This window comes from Oreochromis niloticus, linkage group LG12 (assembly GCF_001858045.2).
Source record: "Oreochromis niloticus isolate F11D_XX linkage group LG12, O_niloticus_UMD_NMBU, whole genome shotgun sequence".
NCBI lineage: Eukaryota > Metazoa > Chordata > Actinopteri > Cichliformes > Cichlidae > Oreochromis > Oreochromis niloticus.
In genome coordinates, this window is record NC_031977.2 from 9,635,131 (window position 1) to 9,659,650 (window position 24,520).

The 24,520-nt window shown below is 42.0% G+C and overlaps 1 protein-coding gene across 1 annotated transcript; it reads left to right on the top strand.

The window, feature by feature from the left end:
* Positions 1-1,829: 1,829 nt before the first annotated feature.
* Positions 1,830-17,271, top strand: LOC100703885 (glutathione hydrolase 5 proenzyme). The gene is made up of 12 exons (XM_019365548.2): positions 1,830-2,362; positions 7,685-7,812; positions 7,887-7,994; positions 12,862-13,039; positions 13,128-13,288; positions 13,517-13,663; positions 13,799-13,929; positions 14,376-14,560; positions 14,667-14,758; positions 16,252-16,358; positions 16,537-16,647; positions 16,734-17,271. Exons 1-12 carry the CDS (start codon positions 1,998-2,000, stop codon positions 16,869-16,871), a joined length of 1,851 nt encoding a protein of 616 aa, XP_019221093.1. The 5' UTR covers positions 1,830-1,997; the 3' UTR covers positions 16,872-17,271.
* Positions 17,272-24,520: the final 7,249 nt, after the last annotated feature.

Genomic DNA, 24,520 nt, shown 5'->3' on the forward strand with positions numbered 1-24,520 from the left:
TGTTGGTCTTCCTTGGTCTCTTGTGTTCTGGGGGCCTCTGGATGTCTGGAGTTTTGATCTCCTCCATACCTGCTTCATGCCCTGGAGGATGGGGCAGTGGCCCCCCACACCCTCTAGCAGATCATTACATGAAGGAACCTTTTAAAAACAAGCGCGTTCATGCTCACAGGTGCACACACGGGTGATCACACACACAAACTACACCCTTTTTGGCTCCTACCTCAAAGCACACTGTGCGCTGTCGATCTCACGTGCTGCACAGTAATGTTTAATATTTAGTATTTACTGTCATATTCCCATAGATCATTGTGATGTTGTTTATTACTCTCGTTTTCTTCTGCTTGCTTTCTTTTTTTCTTAACAGGTGATCCAGGTGATCGATATATGTATTTTTTGTCTGCTTATTCTGTTGGTTTTTGGTTTTTGCCCTTCTCCCCCGTCCCTCTTCTCAGCTGTTTTTCTTTCCCTCTTTCTTTCTCCCCTTTTCTTTCCACCAGTCAAGTCTGTCCCGTATTCAGCAAGTGAAAATAAAATAAACAATAAAAGGTGAATCAAATGGACCATTACGGCAAGGCTGGGATGGTCCATTTGGTAAAGTAAATCCGTTGGGCATCTTTCTTCGCCTTTAGACAATAATTCTGATGGCAAAAGAACCAAACGGGACAGGTTAAAAAAAAAAAAAAAAAAAAAAAAAAAAAAAAAAAAAACAACATTATGAATGAAATGTGCTCTATTGAAAGCAGCCCCCCCCCCCCCCCCCCCCCTTTCGACAGGTTGTGTGTGAGATTTTAAATCATCAAACTGTAAATTATAAATTTTAAATTGTTATTGATCCCTGTACCCCCAGTCCTAAAGTGTATATTTAGTGTCTTACTCTTCTTATATTTATTGTCTGTTTACTTGCACTGCTGTAACTGGAGCCTCGTCGTCTCGTCTCTCTATATACTGTACTGTATATAGCGGAGATGACAATAAAGTTTACTTTGACTTCAGCAGCAAGCAGGTGCACCGAGGGCTCTCACGCTCACTTTTCGCGTGTAGATTTGAGAAAAAATATGGGTGCAAATTATAAGTCTGTATCATAATGTCTGGTGTTTTCCTGTTTGTTGGTTTGTTTTTATTTTGTTTTATTTTGCGAGTTGGTTATTAGATGCTGCTCCAGCCAGCAGAGAATCCCCCGCCGCCCCGCCCTCTCCTCCCTGTGCCGCAAGCAGAAGGCGCACCGGTTCGCAAACGGAGGGCGCCCTTACTCCCAGCCAATGGGCGATAAAAAACCGATCGGTGCCTATGCAATCCCCAAAATGCGCTGGCTGATGTCGGGGCAGCATGAGTACGAGCAACTTTTATTTTTTTGCCGATGTTTTTATTGAGTTTTTATTTCAGTTTTAGATCACTACAAATAATTCATATTTGAGCAGTGCTGACAGATACCCGAACATTCAGCTGCACTTAATATTAGTCCAACTGAAGATCATAATTTACCGTAGTAATGTCTCTTCTCCCACTCGGTCAGACAGTGAACTAACATCACTGACCAGAGACTAAAAGTCACAATCTTGATGCAAAGTGTTTATGGTTTGGGTGAGGAAGACCAGCGCGTGGCTCATGAACATCGCACAGCGAACAGTAGGAGGTCGGTAAAGCAACGATAAGAGCCGTCGATGTTAATCATTTTGCAGTGGGACAACGACGTGCACGCTATCCCTGGTGGGATCAAGCACATGGAGCTAAAAGCTGAGGTAAGAAAGGTCCACCCAGTGTCTTGCAGAGATGAGCAAAAAACATCAGGGCTACCGGTGTTCTGACAAAACGTCCTACACACCGGGAGCAGCTGCCTCTGCTTACCACAACCACACGTCTCCGTTGCGTTGTGCCTATTAGTACCCACACAGCGGATATATGTGCGCAATACGTCGCTGTGCTGTCTGGGAAATCAAGAACCGGTTAACTTTCAGAGGAAGTGGATTACCGACGGTTACGCAGAGAAGAAAGCAGCGATGCCTGAGTCAACCGAGCACGTGGAGGAGGCAAATACGCCTCCTGTTTGTCCCCCCAACGAGGACATTGAGGACGAGGACGTTGTGGGGGCAAATACGACTCCCATGTGTCCCCCCAACGAGGACGTTGAGGAGGAGGACGTTGAGAGCGCAAAAACGACTTCTGTTTGCCCGCCCAATGTTCTCCGCGTATTAGTAGCAGTTGTAGTTGGTCTAATTGTAGGTGCTCTAGTAGCTGGTCTACTAGCTGGCTTTAATGGGTATTGGAAGGGTAAAAGTGAGTGTGTCAAGGACACCAGTGCTAATTGCACTTTCTCAAAAGCTGCTGTGGCCGCAGACTCCTGGAATTGTTCAGAGATTGGACTGTGAGTAACATTTTAAACTTATGACACATTTTCGTTTTTCGCATTACACATAATATTAAGCACTGTTCCAAATGCAAACTTTTGCGCTAAACCATCTTTGAAAACTGCATAACAGCGTGTCATCATGGAAGTGTGCGGTTATGTCCCCCCCCCAACATCTATTTACAAAATAACTACACATAACTAAATTCTAATTTGTCATTCTTTACGAAACCAATATGCCATTTTATAAAAGTCATAATTCCATGTGATTCTGTATAATACAGATCAATGGAAAATCTTCATGCCATTTCCCTACTAAATGATTTATTGGTCAAAAACGGAGAAAAAGCCTTATTACGTAGAAACTATGATTCTTACAGATGTGGTGTGTTGTCAACAGACAGTATGGTATAGAGATTAAAAATATCATGCCACATTTGACCGAGGTCAATAGACTGAAGGTCATAATGCTAGTAATGCTATTAGAACTATTTAAAAGTATGTTTCTTTCTAGTGATGGGAATTCAAACTCTTTTAAGAGAGCTGGTTCTTATGGCTCAGCTCACTGAAAAGAGTCGGCCTCTTTGGCTCCCAAGCGGGTTGTCAAATGTTCTGTTTCTGAAAATAACTTTTTAACAAAAATAAAGTAAAATCATGTGTAAAGGAAATGACTATATCAAATGCTTTATGGCTTATTTTTTTCAACAAGTAACAAAAATACATTTTAAAGTACAAAAACAAATACCCATCTCTGATTGCATTTATAATATTTATAAAATTTCAACTATTTACTGTAAAATGACAGACAGTTACACAACAAAATATACATTAAAATATGCTAAACCAAAATTTAAAAAAAAAGCCAGTATCACGGTAAAGCACGTAATAGATATGCTGGTCCATGTGGATATCACCCTTTGCCTCTCCTAAGCATTAAACTTAAACACATACTTAGGTTGCAGTAAGCTGCAGTACCAACAGTGACATTTTATTTCAAGCCAACATGAAAAGAAATGTTTAAAGAAATGGGGGTGGCTGTAGCTCAGGTAGTAAAGCAGGTCACCTACTAACTGAAAGGTTTTTGGTTTGATCCCAGTCTGCATGCCAAATATCCTTGGGCAAGATACTAACCCCAGGTTGCTCTCCGATGCATCCATTTGAGTGTGAATGTGTATGAATGTTAGTTAGGTAGCACTGAAAACTGAAAACCTAGAAAAGTGCTTGTCTGATTGGGGTGAATGAACAACTTGTATAAAGCGCTTTGAGTGCTCAGATAGATCAGAAAAGCGCTATGTAAGAACCAGTCTATTTACCATTTACCATATTACTAAAACATTTACATGTAAATGCATATCAGCTAACTAGCATAACCCTACCTGGTATAGGAGTCGGTATCGACAGAGAGGACAATTCTAGTATCAAGTCTTCCCAGTCCCCTAAAGAATATCAGCTTACAATCAACATTTTTCTGATTCTGTCATTTCTTTTTTAATTACTCAGTTTTTTCTCATGCAAGCTTCAATTCAGTTAATTTAAACCTTGTAATCTTCAGTCTTATTTGACCTCTTTTTGCTACAACTTCCTATATTTTTCTCAATTTTTTTGTTTGAAACAGTATGTAACAATTTACTTCCCCTTTTTTTTTATTTGCAAACACAATCCGACTGTCTTTTCTGCTTCTTTCGATACAAACTTTAACTTCTCCACTCACGTACAAATCTTTGGATCAAAAAAAAGTTGGTCCTCCTCAGTGTTCCAACATTCGAAAGAAGGGACTGCTCTCACAGCTAGAGAGTGACGAGGTACAACAGCCTACTGGTGTTGGCCAGAGGGGCCGATGGCGCGATATGGCAGCCTCGCCTCTGTCAGTCTGCCCCAGGGCAGCTGTGGCTACAACCGTAGCTTGCCTCCACCAGTGTATGAATGTGAGCGTGAATGAATAATGGCATTGTAAAGCGCTTTGGGTGCCTTGAAAAGCGCTATATAAATCCAATCCATTATTATTATTATTATTATTATGAATGTTACGGCAAAGGGGAGCCATGGCGCCAGGTCAGGGGGGAGATATCATCACCCCCACCTGAGATTGGGTACCAAGGCCCAAGTGCGATAGGAGAAGGATCGTTGAGTGCGAGAGGAACTGACCTGAAAGATAGGATCATGGCCAAGCTTGAAACCTGGATCCCCCGTAACCAAGACTAGGTGAAGTACCCTCAGAAGGTCTGCTAGATATTGTTAATGCAGCACTACGGATGATACCTACAGCCACGATTACGGAGACTAACAAGCTGATCTACAATACGGCAGCAGTGATCAGTGAGATGCTTGGCTACAAGTTGAACAGCCACAAGGGGCACTACCCTCCATGGAGAAGAAGGCTAGAGGCTAAGTCAAGGTAGCACGGAGTGAGGTTAGCCAACTATCGGAGTTGCAGAAAGGCACGATGAAGAACGTGCCCAAGAAGCACAGGAAGCTGTCCATACCTGAGGCCTTGGAAACTGCCAAGCAACGACTCACAGCCTTGACCAGCCGCTTGAGGAGGTACACCAGAGAGATAGAAGGCAGGAGACTAAACCAGCTGTTCTCCACAGAACAAGGTGTACTCTCAGTGGCAGGGGAACAATATGAGAACAGCACCACCAAGGCTGGAGACAGAACAATACTGGAAGAGCATATGGGAGAAGGACACAACCCATAATGGCAATGCTCAGTGGCTAGTGGATCTGAGGCCAGACCACAGCGACCTCCCTGAACAGGGTCCAGTAACCATCACAGTGGCAGATATCCAAGAAAGGGTCTCCAGTATGAAGAGTTGGACAGCACCAGGCCCCGACATGGTTCACGCCTACTGGCTGAAGAAGCTGACTGCACTCCACGAGCGCCTGGCAGCACAAATGAACCAGCTGCTAGTTGACGAGAGACACCCAGAATGGCTAACCGAAGGCCGGACAGTCCTGATCCTCAAGGACCCCTGGAAGGGACCGGTCCCCTCCAACTGCCGACTAATAACCTGCCTCAGTACTACATGGAAGCTCCTGTCAGGCATCATATTGGCTAAGATGAACAGGCACATGGGTCAACACATGAGTGGGGGCACAGAAAGGGATGGGCAAGAATACCAGAGGTGCAAAACACCAACTACTGATAGACTGAGCAGTCAGCCGAGACTGCAAGACCAGACTGACCAACTTGTGCACTGCCTGGATTGATTACAAGAAGGCCTATGACTCAATGCCCCACAGCTGGATACTGGAATGCCTAGAACTGTACAAGATCAACAGGACCCTAAGAGCCTTCATCAGGAACTCAATGGGGATGTGGCGTACAACACTAGAGGCCAACTCCAAGCCCATAGCACAAGTCACCATCAAGTGCGCAATCTACCAAGGAAATGCTCTGCCCCCACTGCTGTTCTGCATAGGCCTGAACCCCCTCAGTGAGATCATTGACAAGACTGGCTACGGATACCGACTACGGAACGGAGCAGTTGTCAGCCACCTCCTGTACATGGATGACATCAAGCTGTATGCCAAGAGTGAACGAGACATCGATTCACTGATCCACACTACCAGGCTATACAGCAATGACATCAGAATGTCGTTTGGACTGGAGAAGTGTAGTCGGATGATAACAAAGAGAGGAGGGAAGGTAGTCAGAACTGAGGGGATTGAACTACCAGAAGGCAACATTGCAGACATAGAGGACAGTTACAAGTACCTGGGGATCCCGCAGGCAAATGGGAACCATGAGGAGGCCGCTAGGAAAGCTGCAACCACCAAGTACCTGCAGAGGGTCTTTCGGAAATATTAACAATAACCTGCAACACACCCAGTGAGCTTGATTTGAAGTGGATTTAATAAACTCATTGCAATGTGGAGAGAGCATCCCAGTAAAACACCAGGACCATCTCGGAATTGTGGCCACCGCCCTTATATCTTATATACAAAGAAACGGACAAAGAACATTCCACAAACTCTTACACGCTGGCCCCTCTCACAGGGGGGGGGGGGCTATACCTTCTCCCTCACAGAGAGAATTATGACCTTGTTTTCTACTTGGCCGTCACCTAAGGATTTACATCCCTGATAAGGAGAACAAGTCTCACTATCTGTTTAACGTCTCCCATTACAATGGCCTCACTGTGTTAACATTCCACATGCAACTGGTGACAGGAGTGCTCTTACTATAGTAAAGTGAGAAAGTGACATTACTGTAACTAATGTGATATGATTAAATATGTGATTAATACATGAGAAAAGAAATCTGCCACCACAAGGGTCAGGCAAGTCCTGAGGAGTCAGCTGAATGGTAAGAACAAGATCCGGGCTATCAACACCTACGCCCTACCCATGATCAGGTACCCTGCTGGGGTAATGGGCTGGCCAAAGGAGGAGATAGAAGCCACTGACATCAAGACAAGAAAGCTTCTTACCATGCATGGAGGGTTTCACCCCAAGTCCAGCATCCTGAGGCTGTACACTAAGCGGAAGGAAGGGGGCCGGGGACTGGTGAGTGTCAGCACCACAGTCCAGGATGAGACAAGGAACATCCACGAATACATCACGAAGATGGCCCCAACTGACCGAGTGCTCAGTGAATACCTCAGGTAGCAGAAACCCAAGAAAGAGGAGGAAGGCGAGGAACCATCATGGAAGGACAGGCCCCTGCACGGTATGTACCACCGGCAGATAGCGGAGGTTGCTGATACCCAGAAATCCTACCAGTGGCTGGAGAAAGCTGGACTGAAAGACAGCACGGAGGTACTAATCATGGCAGCACAGAAACAAGCACTGAGCACAAGATCCATAGAGGCTGGGGTCTATCACACCAGGCAAGACCCCAGGTGCAGGCTGTGTAAAGATGCCCCAGAGACAATCCAGCACATAACAGCAGGGTGCAAGATGCTAGCAGGCAAGGCATACATGGAACGCCATAACTAAGTGGCCGGCTTGGTTATGGTATTCTGTATCTGTATTACAGTGATGTCTTAATTGGAGATATTTAAAGAAGTCACCCCTCTCCAGGTTCATTTGTTGAAAGGTATCCAAACCTTTTTCAGATGATGCTTTCCAGTATGTGGAAATGCCAAATTTGCACCAATATTTAAACGTACTATCAATTTTAGCAGGGGTGATTTCTGTGTCATATGCTCGCAAGCGTAGTATTCTTGCATCACTTTCAAACATTTTATTTCTAAGTTCCCGGAGCCAGATGCTCAGTTGTACTTTTATGCAGTTGGATACTTTGTTTTAAAAGTGACTGCAATAATGGGTTATCCCTGCGAATAGCCGGGAGAGGGACATGAACTTCAGCCTGATCTATTTCTCTGAACTGTTTCAGGAACATTCTTCAGAGAGGCGGCTCTGCAGTAGATGCTGCCATTGCTGCGCTGCTGTGCACCTCCATCATCAACCCACAGTGCATGGGGATCGGAGGCGGGGTCATATTCACTGTGATGGACAGCTCCGGTAACAAGGCACCCTTGCTCCTCTTTGCTCAGCCCTGCTGGGGAATAACATAATAATATGTAATGTTTTCAAAGGTAAAGTGAAAATCATCAACTCCAGAGAGACTGTCCCCAGAAATGTGAACTCTGACCTGCTTAAGTTGTGTCCTAAAACCACAGAGTGGAGCATGGAGTGGACGCAAGGTGGGCTGTTTTTCTGCCATAATGCTAATATTTATGATTGTTTAGTCTAATCTGCTCTTGGACTCACCTTTATGCCACTGCTAATTTATTCTGTAGAGGTGACTGCTAATGCACACTGAGTCATTCCTCTTTCCTCAAGAAAGCAAAAGCTGGGATAATAAAAAAGAAAAGAAAAAAGAGATAAAGCAAACCACTACAGAGGGTTTGGCTGTCGGTAGTTATTCAAGACAATGAGTTGGTGTCCTATGTGACACTATCAGAATAATCTTACATAAATTAACACCATGAAACACATGCTCCTTAGTTTCAGAAACAGCCAGAGAGATTGAAGTAGTCAGATCTTTCGCCAAACAGGTCTTAACAGGTCTTTTTCCAAACTGGTCTTAACAGGTCTTTCTCCAAATCATGCACAAGATGTAACACAAAAGTTTTAAAGGTGTAGTCAGTTATCTGTAGAGGTATTTTTAAGTTCTGCACGTTAGTCTGCAAGACAAACTCAAGATATGAAGGATCATACCTACGTTTTATCATCTGAGATAGGGTTCTTGTCACCAAAGAAGCGAAGGAAAGAGACAGCATGACAGGTATCTTGTTAAAATGTCATCCTCCTCCTCACCTCTAACCTCATCTCCTGAAATAAAGTCAGGACTCTAACACACTAAGGAATACATAACCATTATTATTTAATTACTGTAAGGAGATTACACATGGAGCGCTTCCAACTCCAGGCAGTCAACGAAAACCAGCTAAACAACAACAGCTGGTTATAAGCTAACATTAAAGCAGGCTTGAGTTTCCTGTTTATGAAAGTGGGACAAACTGATGGGATAAACTGGGACAAAACAATTGGACAAAAGAACAAAACACTAAAGACAGGACCCTCAGATGAGACAGAGACGCACTGGACACCAAGAAAACATCATCAAACTCAAAAGCACAAGAAAATAATACATTCAGGAACAAAAACATAAATTATCTTATACCTCTTCAAAGAAATATATAACAAGTCCAGAGAAATTCAAATACTGAGTAAAAAAAACCCCACGTTTTTATTTGCCAAAGGATTCTAGCTGCTCCACAGTCCTGGGTCCTTTTTGTCATATCTTTTATTTCATGATGCACCCAATGTGTGTGTTTTTTTTTTTTTCCTTGATGAAAGGTTTGAACTGCAGGCAGGTAATTTTCACACCCAGGTACTTCTACTGTGAAGAGATGCTATTGTAATAGATACAGTATGCGTGGTCTTGCTGATGTCAACTCGATGGGAGCGTAAGTTGCTGTATGACCTGTGTACACCTTTCAGCACTGATGGTGCATTGCCAGATGTGCAAGCAGCCAATTCCATAGGCAGTAATGTAATCACCTTCAAATGTTTTGAATTGAGTGTTGATAACAAGCTGCAAAAACAGCAGCACTTAACAATGTTAAAGCCCTTTACTGTTTAGCCCACAGGATGCAGGATCCACATTTTCTAACAAACAAACAAAACAAAATTGATTTGTCTGACATTAGTCAAATTCCTTTGACTACGATGACCTGGATGACTGAGAACCTTCACAGACGTCTGACATTAGAACAGTTTTCCACTTTGCCTCAGTCCTTTTTAAATGAGCTTTGGCCCAGAGAAGACAGCAGCATTTCTGGATCATGTTCATGTATGACTTTCTTTTTTGCATGATAGAGAATTTAAATTTGTGGATGGCACACTGAACCATGAAAAACTAAGTACATGCTTACTGTTGTGGCTCAGGGGGTGTTATGATTAAAATGCAACAGCAACACCTAGGGGAATTACAGCCCTATGAAATATAAAGAGAGTGTGTTTTCAGACTAAACAAAAGAATTACATAGGCTTGAAGAGACACTACTGAGGCAAACTGGTTCCAGTATTAAAATGCCTTCATTAAATACATTTGTTAAAAGACAAAAAAGGGTTAATAAGCAATTGCAGCCCAGAGCACAATGAAAGTTGACTGTGGCACGGCCTCAATAGTGTCCTAAAGTGTCCTATTATATTACATTTCCACCAAATTATGTATGTGTGTTTTAACAACAAAGAGAAATATAAAATTAATGATTTCTAAACTCAAAATAACCCGTAACCACACAGCTTTAGAATTTAGTCTGTGCAATACTACAAATTGTTGGATTCAAAGATTCAACATTCAAAGATTCAAAGTGTTTATTTTCATGTGTACAGAAGGAATAGCATTTCTATGTGCAAAATGAACTGATATGCAAATTGCAGTTGAGGTAGGTCAGCTGTTCAGGTGTCCGATAGCAGTGGGGAAGAAGGAGTTGTTGAGTCGAGATGTTCTGGATTTCACACTTCTAAACCTTCATCTCGAGGGCAGAAGTGTGAACAGTCCGTGTTGAGGGTGTGTGGGGTCTCTAAGGATGGAGGCAGCTCTCCTCTGGATTCTGCGATGGTAGATGCTCTGCAGAGAGGGCAGCGGGGTCCTGGTGATCTTCTCCGCAGTTGTTATCACTCTCTGCAGGCGTTTGCGGTCCATAGAAGTAGTGCTGCCGTACCATGCAGTGATGCAGCTGGTCAGTGTGCTCTCCACGGTGCAGCTATAGAAGCTGCTGAGGATCTTGGCCAACATCCCAAATTTCCTCAGCCTCCTCAGGAAATACTACTGCTGCTGAGCCTTCTTGACCAGCTGTGTGGTGTTCAGTGTCCAGGTGAGGTCTTCACTGATGTGAATGCCCAGGTACCTAAAGCTGCTCACCCTCTCCACTTCACTCTCCCAGATAAACAGCAGCTGGTGAGGCCTCTTCTTCTTCCTCATGTCCACTATCATCTCCTTTGTTTTAATAGTGTTGAAGGTGAGGTTGTTGTCCTCACACCATGACACCAGGCCAGCCACCTCTTTCCTATAAGCTGCTGCGTCCCCTCCAGTGATGCAACCGATCACTGCAGTGTCATCCGTGAACTTCAAAATGATCTTCTCTTTGTTGGAGGCGCACAGTCGTGAGTGTACAGGGACGCAACCCTGTGGAACTCCAGTGTTTGTGGTAATGCTGACTGAAGTCCTATTGCTGATCCTGACAGAGGCCTGCCAGTGAAAAAGTTCTGTAGCCAGTCACAGAGGGTGGGGTGCAGGCTAGAGTGTAGACAGTTTGTGGATGAGTTTCTGAGGGATGACTGTGTTGAAGGCGGAGCTATAGTCAGCAAAGAGTACCCTGATGTAGGAGTCATTATTTTCCAGGTGGGAGAGTGAATAGTGAAGGGCAGCAGCGATGGCGTCTGACGCGGACCTGTTGGGCCGTTAGGCATACTACAGGGGATCCAGAGTATCTGGAATATTGCTCTTATTGTAGGCCAGCACCACTCTCTCAAAACACTTCGCAATGTTTGGAGTGAATACAACTGGTCTGTAGTCATTTAGGCAGGTGGCTGGGCTTTTCTTGGGGAGAGGGATGATAGTTGTGGTCTTGAAGCATGTGGGAACTATGCTCTGACTGTGGGAAAGGTTAAAGATGGAGGTGAGAACATCAGCCAGCTCGTTAGCACATGCTCTAAGGGCCCGTCCAGGGATGTTGTCTGGTCCTGCTGCCTTGCAGGGGTTGATCTTCCTCAGGACCTTATGCACTTGGTCTATTGAGACTGCTGGCGGGGGAGAGGGTCAGGTAATCCGGGGGTTCTGGAAGGTTTTGGAGGTCTAGAGGTTCTGGGAGATCTGGGAGGTGTGGAGGATCTGGGAGGTCTGGGGGGTCTCAAAACAGGTGTAAAACAGGTTGAGATCCTCCAGCAGACCGCCTGCGGAGCTGATGGTGTTGGTGGTGGCCCTATATTCTGTGATGTGCTGCAGGCCTTGCCACATCCGCCTGGGGTCAGCAGAAGAATAGAAGCCATCCAGCTTCTCTCTGTACTGCCTCTTAGCCGCTGTAATGGCTTTCCTCAGTCCGTACTTCACAGCTTTTACTCCGTCTCATTGCCTGATCTGAATGCAAGAGAGCGAGTACGCAGCATGTGTCATACCTGACCGTTGATCCAGGGCTTCTGGTTGGGGAACTTTCTGATTTGTGTAGACAGCTTGCCAGAATGCTGTCCATCTTTCCCATTTTCTGGTCCCCAGATAATATAAGTTTGTCCCCAGGACGATTCTTAACTTTCCTCACAAGTCCATCTTTATCAGTCATTCTTTCTGCTTTGGCTAATCTTCACTCGTTCTGTGGCAGATTATCTGTCTGTGGAGGTGAAGCTAGAAATCTAGTGAAATCTTGTGAGGCCAGAGACACAGGCTGCTGTGGATGTACATGTCCCTGTCCCTTATGTTGCTGTCAGCAGAGTACAAAAGACCTTCCTGCATTACTTCCTGATTGTCTATAGTGTGTTGACTTTGACCTATGGGATGGACAGCAATAAGAACTGGGAGTATTTATTATAGCAGTTCACTTGTGGCAGACATAAATTTTTTTTAAAGAAAATAGAAATTAAAATATATGTGAGAAAAATGGATCAAGAAAAGAAAGGGGGCTCCAGACACCATTTATTTAAAGGGTCCAGAGTTCTGTGCTACACCCCTGCACACAGGCTGCATGAACAGTAAGAAAAGTAAGAATAAGATATACTAAATGTTTCTTTAAGCCAGAAATAGTGTAAATATAGTGAAATAAACTAAAAGTAAGTGTAGGATGCAAAATGTTATCTCTAACATAATCAGTTACAAACAGACATGCATTTTAAAATTACAGTTTCCCTCTGAAATGGAGCAGAATAGAATGGAGTATTTATAAAGCACCAATTTATAACAAATGTTATCTCAGATCATTAAAGGTCAGGACCTTACAGTTTACTCAAAACAGGAGCAAATGTATGTGTGACTTTCCAGCACTGACTATCCATTATCTGTCTAACCAGATAGCAGATGGATTGGGGTTCCTGGGGAAATTCGAGGTTATGAAGCAGCACACCGGCTTTATGGGAAGTTGAAGTGGGCCGACCTCTTTCAGCCGACCATCAAATTAGCCAGAGAAGGATTCCCTATTCCTTACTACCAAGGTCAACACATCCCACGCATTAATAATACGTCAATACGGTATGAAATACACCCACAATGTGATTTCATAAATACGAAGAGCAAACAATGAATGTTTCAGCTTTATTTCACTGTCTTTGTCTTTTAGGGAGTTATATTTAGATAAAAATGGGAACCTGCTTAAGACCGGTGATACTGTGAAATTTGAGAAACTTGCTGACACTTTGGAGACGATCGCAAACGAGGGACCACATGCGTTTTACAACGGAACAATAGCGAAGGATTTAATCAGTGACATACAGAAAGCAGGTATTATCAGACAGGTTTCATCCTGCTCTCTTTTCTGACCATTTTCTATGTCTGCCAGGCACAATGATCTAATTACAAATTAACAAATCGATTCGTTCTGTAAAAATCTACCATGATCTCTCACAGGCTACACTGTGATCTGTCTGGATCCATTCAAAGTCTTGATTATGAAATGCATTGTGTTCATTTTTGCTCAACAAAATCATTTGTTTTAATGTTTTTGCTCAGGAGGAAAACTCACACTGGAGGACTTGGCATCGTATCAAGCTAATGTGACTGATGCCTGGAATATTACTTTGGGAGACTACCGGATGTACTTCCCTCCGCCCCCTGCAGGAGGAGCCATCCTCAGCCTCATCCTCAACATCATGAAAGGTTCCTGATTGTTGCTTCTAGCATGTAGAGTTTGTTTCATATAAGAAAATGATCCTTATCAATCTTTACAAATGTGATACACTAAGAATGGATGTTTTAAATAAAAAAAACAACAACAATTATTTATATTTTCAGGATATGAAATGAAATCAGAACCTAATACTACTGATGAAAAGATTTTGTTTTATCACCGTTATATTGAAGCTTTAAAATTTGCCAATGGATTAAAGAAAGATATCAGAGATCCAAAGTTCAGCTCAGATAAAGTAAGTATCTCAAAATTTGCACCTGCTTTGTTGCATATAGTATGATTATATTTAAGTGACTAAACAGGTAAATGTAGCAATACTACATGAGCCTCTGCTCTGCCTGAACCCTCTGCTCCAACCCTGCCTGCAGCTCATCCACAAACCACACCCCACCACAGTCAGTTTATGCACATTGATAATGAGTTGAGGTGTGAAGTTTTTTGTAATATCTCTGAGCATTGCACAGTCAGACTTTGGGTTAATTTGCTGGGGTGATATTGTGACTTTGCAAGTCGCTGGTTGAAGATGCTTCTGCTGTGTCTGTCACCAGCAGCATCAGTGATGCATCAATGATCAAAATTCTGTTAATATTTGGCTGTAAATTGTTAATTTTCTTGATATCAATGTATTTTCTGTAATGTGCTTATTTATTTCGTTTGATTAATTCTCTGTATTTCACACAGATGGCAAAGAATTTGACAGAGGATAGCTTTGCCAACCACATACGGAGCTTGATCAGCAGCGACAAGACTCATGATCCCCAGTATTACGGCAAAAACTCGTATCTGGACAGCATCGGCACCACACATGTATCTGTGCTGGCTGAAGATGGATCTGCTGTGTCTGTCACCAGCAGCATCAACGACGAGTCAGTACCTGCATCATTCTGTTTCACTGTTAGAAACCAGCTGACTTTTCCACAACACAGTGTCACAGGGTTTAGACCTAGTTCATTTAATGTTTATTCTTTACAGATTTGGGTCCAATGTCCTCTCTTCAAGCACTGGAATCATCCTCAACAACCAGCTAAATGACTTTTGTGGTAGAGCTGATAACATCTTTCATGGTAAGGGATCAGCAGGATTCCTTCTAAATTTAATTTTTATTAACAAATATTCTGGACCTCAGTTCTGATTTGTAAAGTGCTAATTCGCAGTTGTACTCCATCTTCATCTTTACGTCAAATAACGTGTTAAGCATGGTTAATATATACTTGATAAATATGCATGTTTGTACATATTAGCATGTTGGGGGGGGGCAAATATAAGAAATTTGAAAGAAAAAACAACAACACCTCGGGAAACTGCACACCATGAATTATTAATCTAATAGTACCAAACAAAAGCACCATTGAGGAAATGAGAGGATAAAATTGCATTTCATAATTCATTGTGACGCATCATCTGACAATTCATGAAAACAATCAACAAATCTGGCAAACAGAAGCACATCATGTAAATTTGGATTAAAATGGCCTTTTCCATTTAATGCCATAGCCTGCTGAAATGTTTTGAATGTTCAAAAACAGGCACAGTTGAGCTCTGAGTGAACTTCTATAAACACAAATTACATAAGCTCTCTAAATCTGTCCTGTCTTCCTCACCTCACTCTTCAGCTGGTCACAGCAGATGACTGCCCCTCTCTGAGCCTGGTACAGTTGGAGGTTTCTTGCTGTTAAAAGGGAGTTTTTCCTTCACACTGTCACCAAGTACTTGCTCATAAGGGGCTCGTCTTATTGTTCGGTTTTGTCTCTACTTAAGTGGGTTAACCTTATAATATAAATGTGCTGTTGTGATTTAACAGTATATGGATATTTATATTCATTTATACTGTGTATAGATAGGGCAGCACGGTGGCGCGGTGTTGCCTTATAGCAAGAAGGCCCTGAGTTTGATCCCACCACCTGTGGGGAGCTTGCATGTTCTCCATATGTTTGTGTGAGTTCTCTCTGAGTACTCTGGCTTCCTCCCACAGTCCAAAGACATGCAGTTAGTAGGGCTAGGGTAATTGGTGATTCTAAATTGCCCATAGGTGTGAATGTGAATGGTTGAGTGTCTCTCTGTGTTAGCTCTGCATCAGGCTAGCAACCTGACCAGGGTTTAACCTGCCTCTCACCCTATAATAGCTAGGATAGGCTCCACCGCCCCCACAATTGTATTTCAAATTTAACTTCTGGTCAGCTGGAATAAATGGTGAACGGAGAGAATTTCACTGTGGTCATAGAAAGTGTGTGTGTGTGTGTGTGTGTGTGTGTGTGTGTGTGTGTGTGTGTGACTCTGCACTTTGACAGGTATTTCACTTTTGTTTGATACAGATTCAGTAGAGAGATCTCACTTGTTGTGTGTGCACTTTCATCATTTGTTTATAAGCATGGGCAGAGGCACTTCTAAATTTGTTTATAGGATATAAACAAATCCAGGTATGAAAATACTGCAAGAAAATACAGTCACTGATTCGTGTATGAAACATTTGTATGAATGATTTATGCTCAAATATGTGTGTACAGACTGATTTCTGCTTTCTAGTTTTGCCATTCAAGGTCTTTGTTGTATTTCTCAGGGGAGCGGCCTCCCTCCAATATGGCCCCATCTGTGCTGAAGTATCAGTCGAAGACGCTGGTGATTGGAGGGTCTGGTTCTGAAATGATTCCACCAGCAGTGGCCTCGGTATGTATGCATGGTACACACACAAAAGTACCATTACATATTAAATAAAATAAATTGATGTGGACTGATGCCCGTCTTTGCTGTTAAAGCTTGCATCACAGTAACAAGATTCTTCTCCCTAATTTATCCTGTAATCATCACATTCTCACCTCATTGATTTTTTTTTTTTCTCTTCAAGGCGCTCATGAACCACCTTTGGTTTGGAAAGAGCCTTAAAGAAGCAATTGATACTCTGGTTGTTCTTGTAGACTCTAAAAGTGAAGTAAAACTTGAATCCAAGCTTGAAAAGGTAATTTATTCAGTGTATTTAAATGATAAATTAATAATTTCTACAGCTTTTGTTCCATCTGAGTCTCTCTCCTCTTTGCTCTGCAGGATGTAGTTGATGGTCTTGAAGCTAAGGGACATAAAATAGCAAAATTCTACAACACAGTTAACGCTGTGGAAAAGGCGGGCAGCTGCATCTCTGCATGGTCTGATGAAAGGAAAAAAGGCAAAGCAGCTGGTTACTGAGACCAAGAGTCAGTGATGTTAGTTATACAGCATGGTCTTAAGGTTATGATAGCAGAGGTGTAGGTTTTAATGTTTTCAGAAATCTCTCAGTCAGAACATGGTATATTATGTTTAAGTGGAAACTAGCGAGCTAACTCCCTGCTAACTTCTAACTCTGTTAAATTTAATAAATTCTGTTTTCATGGATGCCTGGATGTTAAACTTAAATGTTACACCTGGCTGATCATTTTATTAAAGATGAAAGAATTTAGACAGTTTGTAACTCTCAATGATGCCACAGTGTTTGTTTGAGTTTGGGACCCAGAAATGGTTAATGACATCAAACTTAAAGACCTGATAACTATTTCAAACTATTTACAGAACACCAATAGGAAAGGGTGGTTTTGTTTCCCTCAGTAAACATAAACAGCGATAGTATTCAGGAAAAAACATTATATATATTTTTTTTATCATGACTCTAGTTTTACGTGGCCTATCAACACACTTTTAACACAAAAGTGAAGACTCAGGGTTGTCTTGGGTTGTTGCTATGTCATCTTAAATTGGTCCTGTGATTGGTTTAGCATGGCTATTTTTCCTCAGCAAATCAGCAGGACTTGTGCGATTGTTTCGCCCTGAAGACAGCTTCAACTGTCTGAGTGTTGAAAAATAGTAACGCGTCCGCACCGTATTTTCTTGTTAGTAAGGGTAACTGCGTTGTAAAGACAGAAATAGTAATTAGTTAGATTACTAGTTACTGACAAAAGTACTTTTAATGCTGTTATTCTCGTCACTGCTCATGTATCTAAAAAAAAGTTTGTAATATTGAAAACATAATGTGATGATAAGATTATTTAAATCCCAAATTTAATGCAAAATAATGCAAAGACAGCATTGTAAAAACTAGAACCTTTTTGAAAAATTTTAGGGATTTATATATCTGCCTCAATTTTATACAATCAATATGACCTTTTATATTCTTTTACCATAGAATATAAAAAAACAAGGACACAGCTTTCAGGTTGAAATGGTTACATAAAATCTTTGGTTACATAAAAGATTGCTGGAAAAAGAGCTACAGACTTCATGTTCCATTCCACCTTTAAACAATTCAAATTTTCAAGTCTCATCAAATTCATGTTTACTTCGTAAATTTTAGCCCACTGGATTGTTCAGAAGGGAGATAAAGTAAGGTACACTTTGGGGCAGCCCAAAGTTATCTATCAATTGATTTTTAGTTTAAACAAACAAACAAAACCAAAAAAGTTTGGAGTTATACAACAGCAGTGTAGTTACTGTTACAGGCATGTTAGCATTAACAAAACTAGATCTCACAGACTGTTAGAGCCAAATAGAAAGGTCAGTTTGATTATTATAAACCACATTTAAATGCTTTTCAATATTAGTTTTTTTTTCTTCAGTTTGCATATTAAGATTTTTTGCTCAGTTCATCTTGCTATTGTTTTGCTGTTAGACAGTGTGGGTAATTCTGCTGATGTGCTCAGGGTAAAAGTTAATCAGACAAGCAGTTTGTGAAGCATCAGTTTTCTCTTTATAGTTGTTTAATGTGTTTTATTGATAGGAATAGATAACCCGGACTTGAACTGAAAATGTTTTATTTTGAAACTGCCAGTTTTGTGTACAATAAATTCCTTTCTTCAGTGTTTAATCTCTGCCTTGTTTTCATTATTGGATTACATCCAAGCTGCCTTTTGGAAATCATGAGTCAGAAACTTTATGTTCTACAGAAGAGACAGAAGCTTATAGAAAACAATTGCTTTGAAAACACACAGGTCACGTGATCGTGACAAAATCTGAAGTTTTGGTGCGCTTCACCCCAATTTCAACAGGTGGCGTACCTGCTGCTTCAAGGTTCTGCAAGGTGCCAGAATTCACATTTTTATCAACCGGAGTGATTTGTAATAATTTAATCATTTTTGACATTACCGCTTTAATTTATTAAACGCACATGTGAAAACAATACCCTCTCTCTGACCTGAATTTGAAGCGTAATCAAATAAATATTATATAGATAAATATCCTACTCTGATAATCCTGGCTTACAGATTGGAGAAAGCGAGATACTGCTGGGTGAGCTCCATTCACTCATATAAGCAGAGAGAGAGACAGAGACACACGAGCTGCAAACTCATAAAAATATCTCAATTAAAAAATGTCATCCTCACTATAACCGTTTATACTACACTGCCAGAAAGAATATATTTGTACTGTAGATAAGAAAAGCAAGAAAAACACATCCATTAATTTCAGGTGATGGATTTCGTAACAGATTTCATGACAGATTCGTTTTTTCTTTTCTTTTTTTTTTCTTAAAGAAAATTCTTGCTGATGCCTCTGGTGTGAATATCTGATAAACAACACGAGGCAGGTTTACTATAACCAAAGCTTGACACTCACAGTAAACATCATGTCAGTGTTATGAGATATACAACATTCACAGCAGTATAAATTTAAAAAAGGTTTCTTCATGTTTCAGAAGTCGCTCAGCAGAGGATGATTTAAAAGTGTACGAGTCAACATGCATGAAATGGACTGTTACAACTGAGCAGAATTAGTCCATCAAAATATAATACATGTAAACTTTTTATAAAGAAGGAAAACACATTTAGTTTTAAATTGACTAAAAATAAAGCCAAATTCTATGCCAGCTTCTAGCTTTGTTCTACTGTGTGTAGAAAAAGTAAAGCAAACCTGATGACAGGAACTCCCAGAAAATGTAAAAAACAAATGTAGAAGTCAACCAAACACATCCAAATTTTGAGGGCTTTGAGCAAAAAATAAAGCCAACTGAGCTCAAAACCAACTGTAAACCTGTGTGGTTTTTACAGTAAATGTAGTAATGTTACCCAAAGATGTATTTGGGGGCTCACTTGTGAGGGATGGCAAGGATTCTATTAAATTATAATAATATTAAATTCTATAATAATACTCATGTGTTACAGTGTATACTGTTGACTTTAAAGTGTTTCTGGTAAAGTTACACTAATCATACTCCAAAAGGTTGATTCTGTTCATCTGGACGTAGTGTTTTCAGTGGGAGAAACATTTGTAGCCTGTCTCACCCTGCCCCTTTCAGAAGATGACATCAAAAGGGAATTGGGCAGACTCCACTCCGGTAAAGCTGCTGGCCCAGATGGTGTCAGTCTCAGGGTCCTCAGGTGCTGTGCTTCCCAGCTGACTGGAGTTCTACATCGGATCTTCAACATGAGTCTGAAACTGCAGAGGTTCCCATCACTCTGGAAGACATCCTGCCTGGTTCCTGTCCCTAAAAAGATTAACCCATCGACCCCCAGTGACTACAGGCCAGTGGCTCTGACTTCATATGTCATGAAGGCGCTGGAGAGACTCATCCTGAGACATGTGCGTCTGCTGGTGGAGCCTTGGCTGGACCCCTTGCAGTTTGCTTATCAACCCCGTATCGGTGTGGAGGATGCCATCATCTACCTGCTGGACCAGGCTTATTCTCACCTGGACATTGTTGGGAGCACTGTGAGGTTCATGTTCTTTGACTTCTCTAGTGCTTTTAACACGATCAGACCATCACTGCAGGGGAATAAGCTCACAGAAATGCAGGTGGACGCCCCACTGGTAGCTTGGATCACAGACTACTTAACAAGTTGACCACAGTATGTTCGGCTGAAGGGCTGCCGCTCGGACAACATCCTGAGCAGCACAGGGGCGCCACAGGGGACGGTCCTATCACCCTTCCTCTTCACCCTCTACACATCTGACTTCAGGTACAAGTTTCAGTCATGCCATCTGCAGAAATTCTCTGATGACTCTGCCATTGTGGGCTGTATCAGGGATGGACAGGAGGAGGAGTAGAGGAGTGTGGTGGACAGCTTTGTTGAGTGGTGTGAGCTAAACCACCTAAACATCACAAAGACAAAGGAACTGATCGTGGACTTTAGGAAGCAGGCTCCTCCTCCTACCCCTGTCACCATCAGAGGAGCTGATGTAGAGATCCTGGAGGACTACCAGTACCTGGAGGTACACTTGGACTGTAAACTGGACTGGACCAAGAACACCAATGCTGTCTTTAAAAAAAGGGCAGAGTCGGCTTTTCCTACTGAGGCGGCTCAGGTCCTTTAATGTTTGTAGGAAAATGCTGACAATGTTCTATCACTCTGTGGTAGAGAGTGCTGTTCTTTGCAGCTGTGTGCTGGGGCAGTGGGGTGAAGACAGCCGATGCCAACAGGCTGAACAAACTGATTAAAAAGGCTGCTCCTGTCCTGGGTGTCAGACTGGAGAACCTGGAGGAGATGTCTGAGAGGAGAATGCTAAAAAAGCTTCTTTGTATCATGGATAACCCCTCCCACTCCATGCACGCCTCCATGATGGACCATCGGAGCACACGCAGCAAAAGACTCATCGCACCGAAATGCAGAACTGACCGCCACGGGAAATCCTTTGTGCTGGTGGCAATAAAACTGTACAACTCTTCCTCACGCTGTAGGTGATTTTCCTGAGGATTAATAACAAAGCTATTCTGTTTCCATTCAGATCGTGCAATATCACCCAACAGTTTTTCATTGAATGTTTGTTTCATCTCCCTATCATATGCTGCTACTCTTTTATCCATTTCCACAATACTATGTCACTTTTAGAATCACCTGCACTGATAGCTAAGCTAAGCTATTTATTATTTCTCAGGATATAGTTATATTGTTACTTGTTACAGTTATTTGATCTTATATTTTGCACTATCCTACTGTATATTACTGTATACTTGTATTCTATTGTACATATTGTATAACGTATTCCTCTGCTCCTCTGTTTCTCTTGCTGCATTGAGCATGTGTATGACAAAAGAATTTCCCTCGGGATAAATAAAGTTCTTCTTATCTTATCTTATCTTATCTTATCTTATTTTGTCACTCATCCAAGTGACTTCTTCAGTCTCAGCTGACTACAGGTTTCCTCAGCCTTATAAACAGTACATTTGCACAATGAATGAACAATAGACTGTGATGTCAGTTCCTTGATCATTAATAGAGACAGCTTTTTCCACCAGGCCATCAGACTGCTGAACACGTCATAGACACCTCACCCTCACTACTGGAACTTCAACATTATGCACTCCATACTGTACATTAATACCACTGTTTTGCACATACCAACCTCTGTATATTTTATATATCTTATTTTATTGTTTACTTTATTTCATTTGTAAAACATGTATATACACACTATATACACACACACACACGTAGAAAAACATATTTAGTACACACGTTCAGTAATGTATATACCTTTATATATTGTACACATATTTATTACTTTTTAGATTAGCCATTTTTATATTTTGCTTGTTTTACGTTATTGTATTTTTGCACAACTCTGTTGCTTGAGAAGCTCGCACACAAGAATTTCACTCACATGTACTGTACCAGTGTACCTGCACATGTGACGTGACAATAAAAGTCATTTGATTTGATTTGATTTGATTTGATTTGAATATGCAAAGTGACGTGACCATTGATCAACAAGCACTTATCAAAGCCCACTGTTCAATGATCAAAGACCATGAGTACCATTCACATCCTCATCAATGAAAGAGTGTCCACTGGCCTGTAGGTGTGAATAGACTGCGGAGTCCTGGCCTGATGAGTTAGCTCTTCTGTGTTGTTCCATCCCCTTAGCCAGAGGTTAAAGTTTTTTCCAAATAAAATTGGAAAAATTGAAAGCTTGTTTGGTTTCCCCGATGTATAAATCATAGCATTCCTCCTGGCATTTAACAGCGTACACTACATTATTCTGTTTGTGTTGGGGGACCCAATCCTTGGGGTGGACCAATTTTTAGGGCAGTGTGCTTTGGGAATTAAAAGCCACAGCACTGGAGCATTCTTTAAGTGGCTTCCCAGCTATGACAAAAGCCGCTGTGTGTGAGGGGATGGTGTTCGCTTTGTGTTGTAGCATCCTGATGACACCCAGCTTGTGCTCCAGTAGAGGTTTACGGTACACATCAGCTTTTAAATGCCCCCCAGTACTGATGGAAATCTCACAGTCTAAGAAGGCTAACCTGCCTTCAGTCATTTTCAGTGATTGTGCTGTTTATAAGGTGGGGGAAACCTGCAGTCACCTGAGTCGGTCACTTGGATGAGTGACGAAACGTGTCTTGTGGAACAGCTCATGATCCGCTCATGACAGAAGCAGCTGAATTAATTCTGTGGAGTTCAGAGACACACTGTCTGTTCAAATCCAGCTAATTGCAGTCAAACTGATTGGGCAGCCTTTCATAATACAGATGGACAATGACCCGAAACATACAGCCAAAGTAACCCAGGGGTTCATTAAAGCAAAGAAGTGGAATATTCTTGAGTGGCCAACTCAGTCACCTCATCTTAACCCAATTCAGCATGAATTTCACTTGTTGAAGACTGTTACGGTTTGGAGGAGGACTCAAGCACAGGACTCTGGTTCTGATGCTCACAAGAAGGGTTTATTTACAATGCACCAGGTGTATATACAAGAATGTGCGGGGGGGGGTTATATACAGCTGAGTGAGGGGAGAAGGGGTCTCCAGGGAAGTCCAGGGGAAAGCACGCGTTCTTCAGAATATCCACTCTCACAATCACAGGCTCACACTCCGACACTGCCACACGGGAATCACACGGGGGGGAAATCCAGGGAGCTCTGTAGACAGGGAGACAGGGTTAAGTACGACGCACACAGGAAAAAACTCTTAACTAACTTGCTGTAGCTTGGCTTCACTAACGCGTGGTAGACAACGATCCAGCGACGAACAGCAGTCACCTCCTGGCTTAAGTGCTGATCACCTTAACGAGACCCAGGTGTCTCATCTCCCGAGGGCGTGGGCCGAGGGCGTGAACCCACAGTGAGTTCCGCCCCGGCAAGAGAGAAGAGGAGAGAGAGGAAGAGAGAGAGTGCTGATCAGCGTGCAGCTGATCCGCCTGGCCGTGACAGAAGACTAAACTTTGGACAATAAGGGCCACAAACAAGCAGCAACTGAAAGTCACTGCAGTAACACCCAGGCAGAGCATTAAAAAACAAGATCTGGATAAACAAAGATTAACTTTACAAACTGAATTTAATTCAATCTCAATCCAGCAGTCAGAGTCTATGATTTTCAAATCTAGGGGAAGACGGTAGAGCACGGAGAAAAAGCATCTAAATTTTAGCACATCAGCTCTGCAAATCAAAAGCAAATCGTATAATCCCTGAAATTAGGACCAAATCTGGACGTCACCACAACCCAACAAAAAATAAATGAGAGTTTCAGAATATTCTATTCCAGTCTCTATGATTCTGAATCTTTAAACATGCCTGAACTGTTTGAAGCTTTTTTGGATGGAATGACAGTCCAGACTTTGAACTCTGCATTCAGAGACCACTTGGAGGAGCAAATTACAGTGGAAGAAATTAAATTGGCGATTAGTTCAATGCAAAGTGGCAAATCCCCGGGTCCGGATGGTTATCCGGTTGAATTTTCAAGACCCTTAAAGACAGTTTATCACCATTATTACGAGACATGTTCATTGAGGCATTTATTTCAAAATGTCGACAAGTGACCATTTCACTCTTACTGAAGTCAGTTAAGGATCCACTAGAGTGTTCATCATATCGTCCTATATCACTTTTAAATGTAGATTTAAAAATACTATCAAAAACACTTGCTCTGTGGTTAG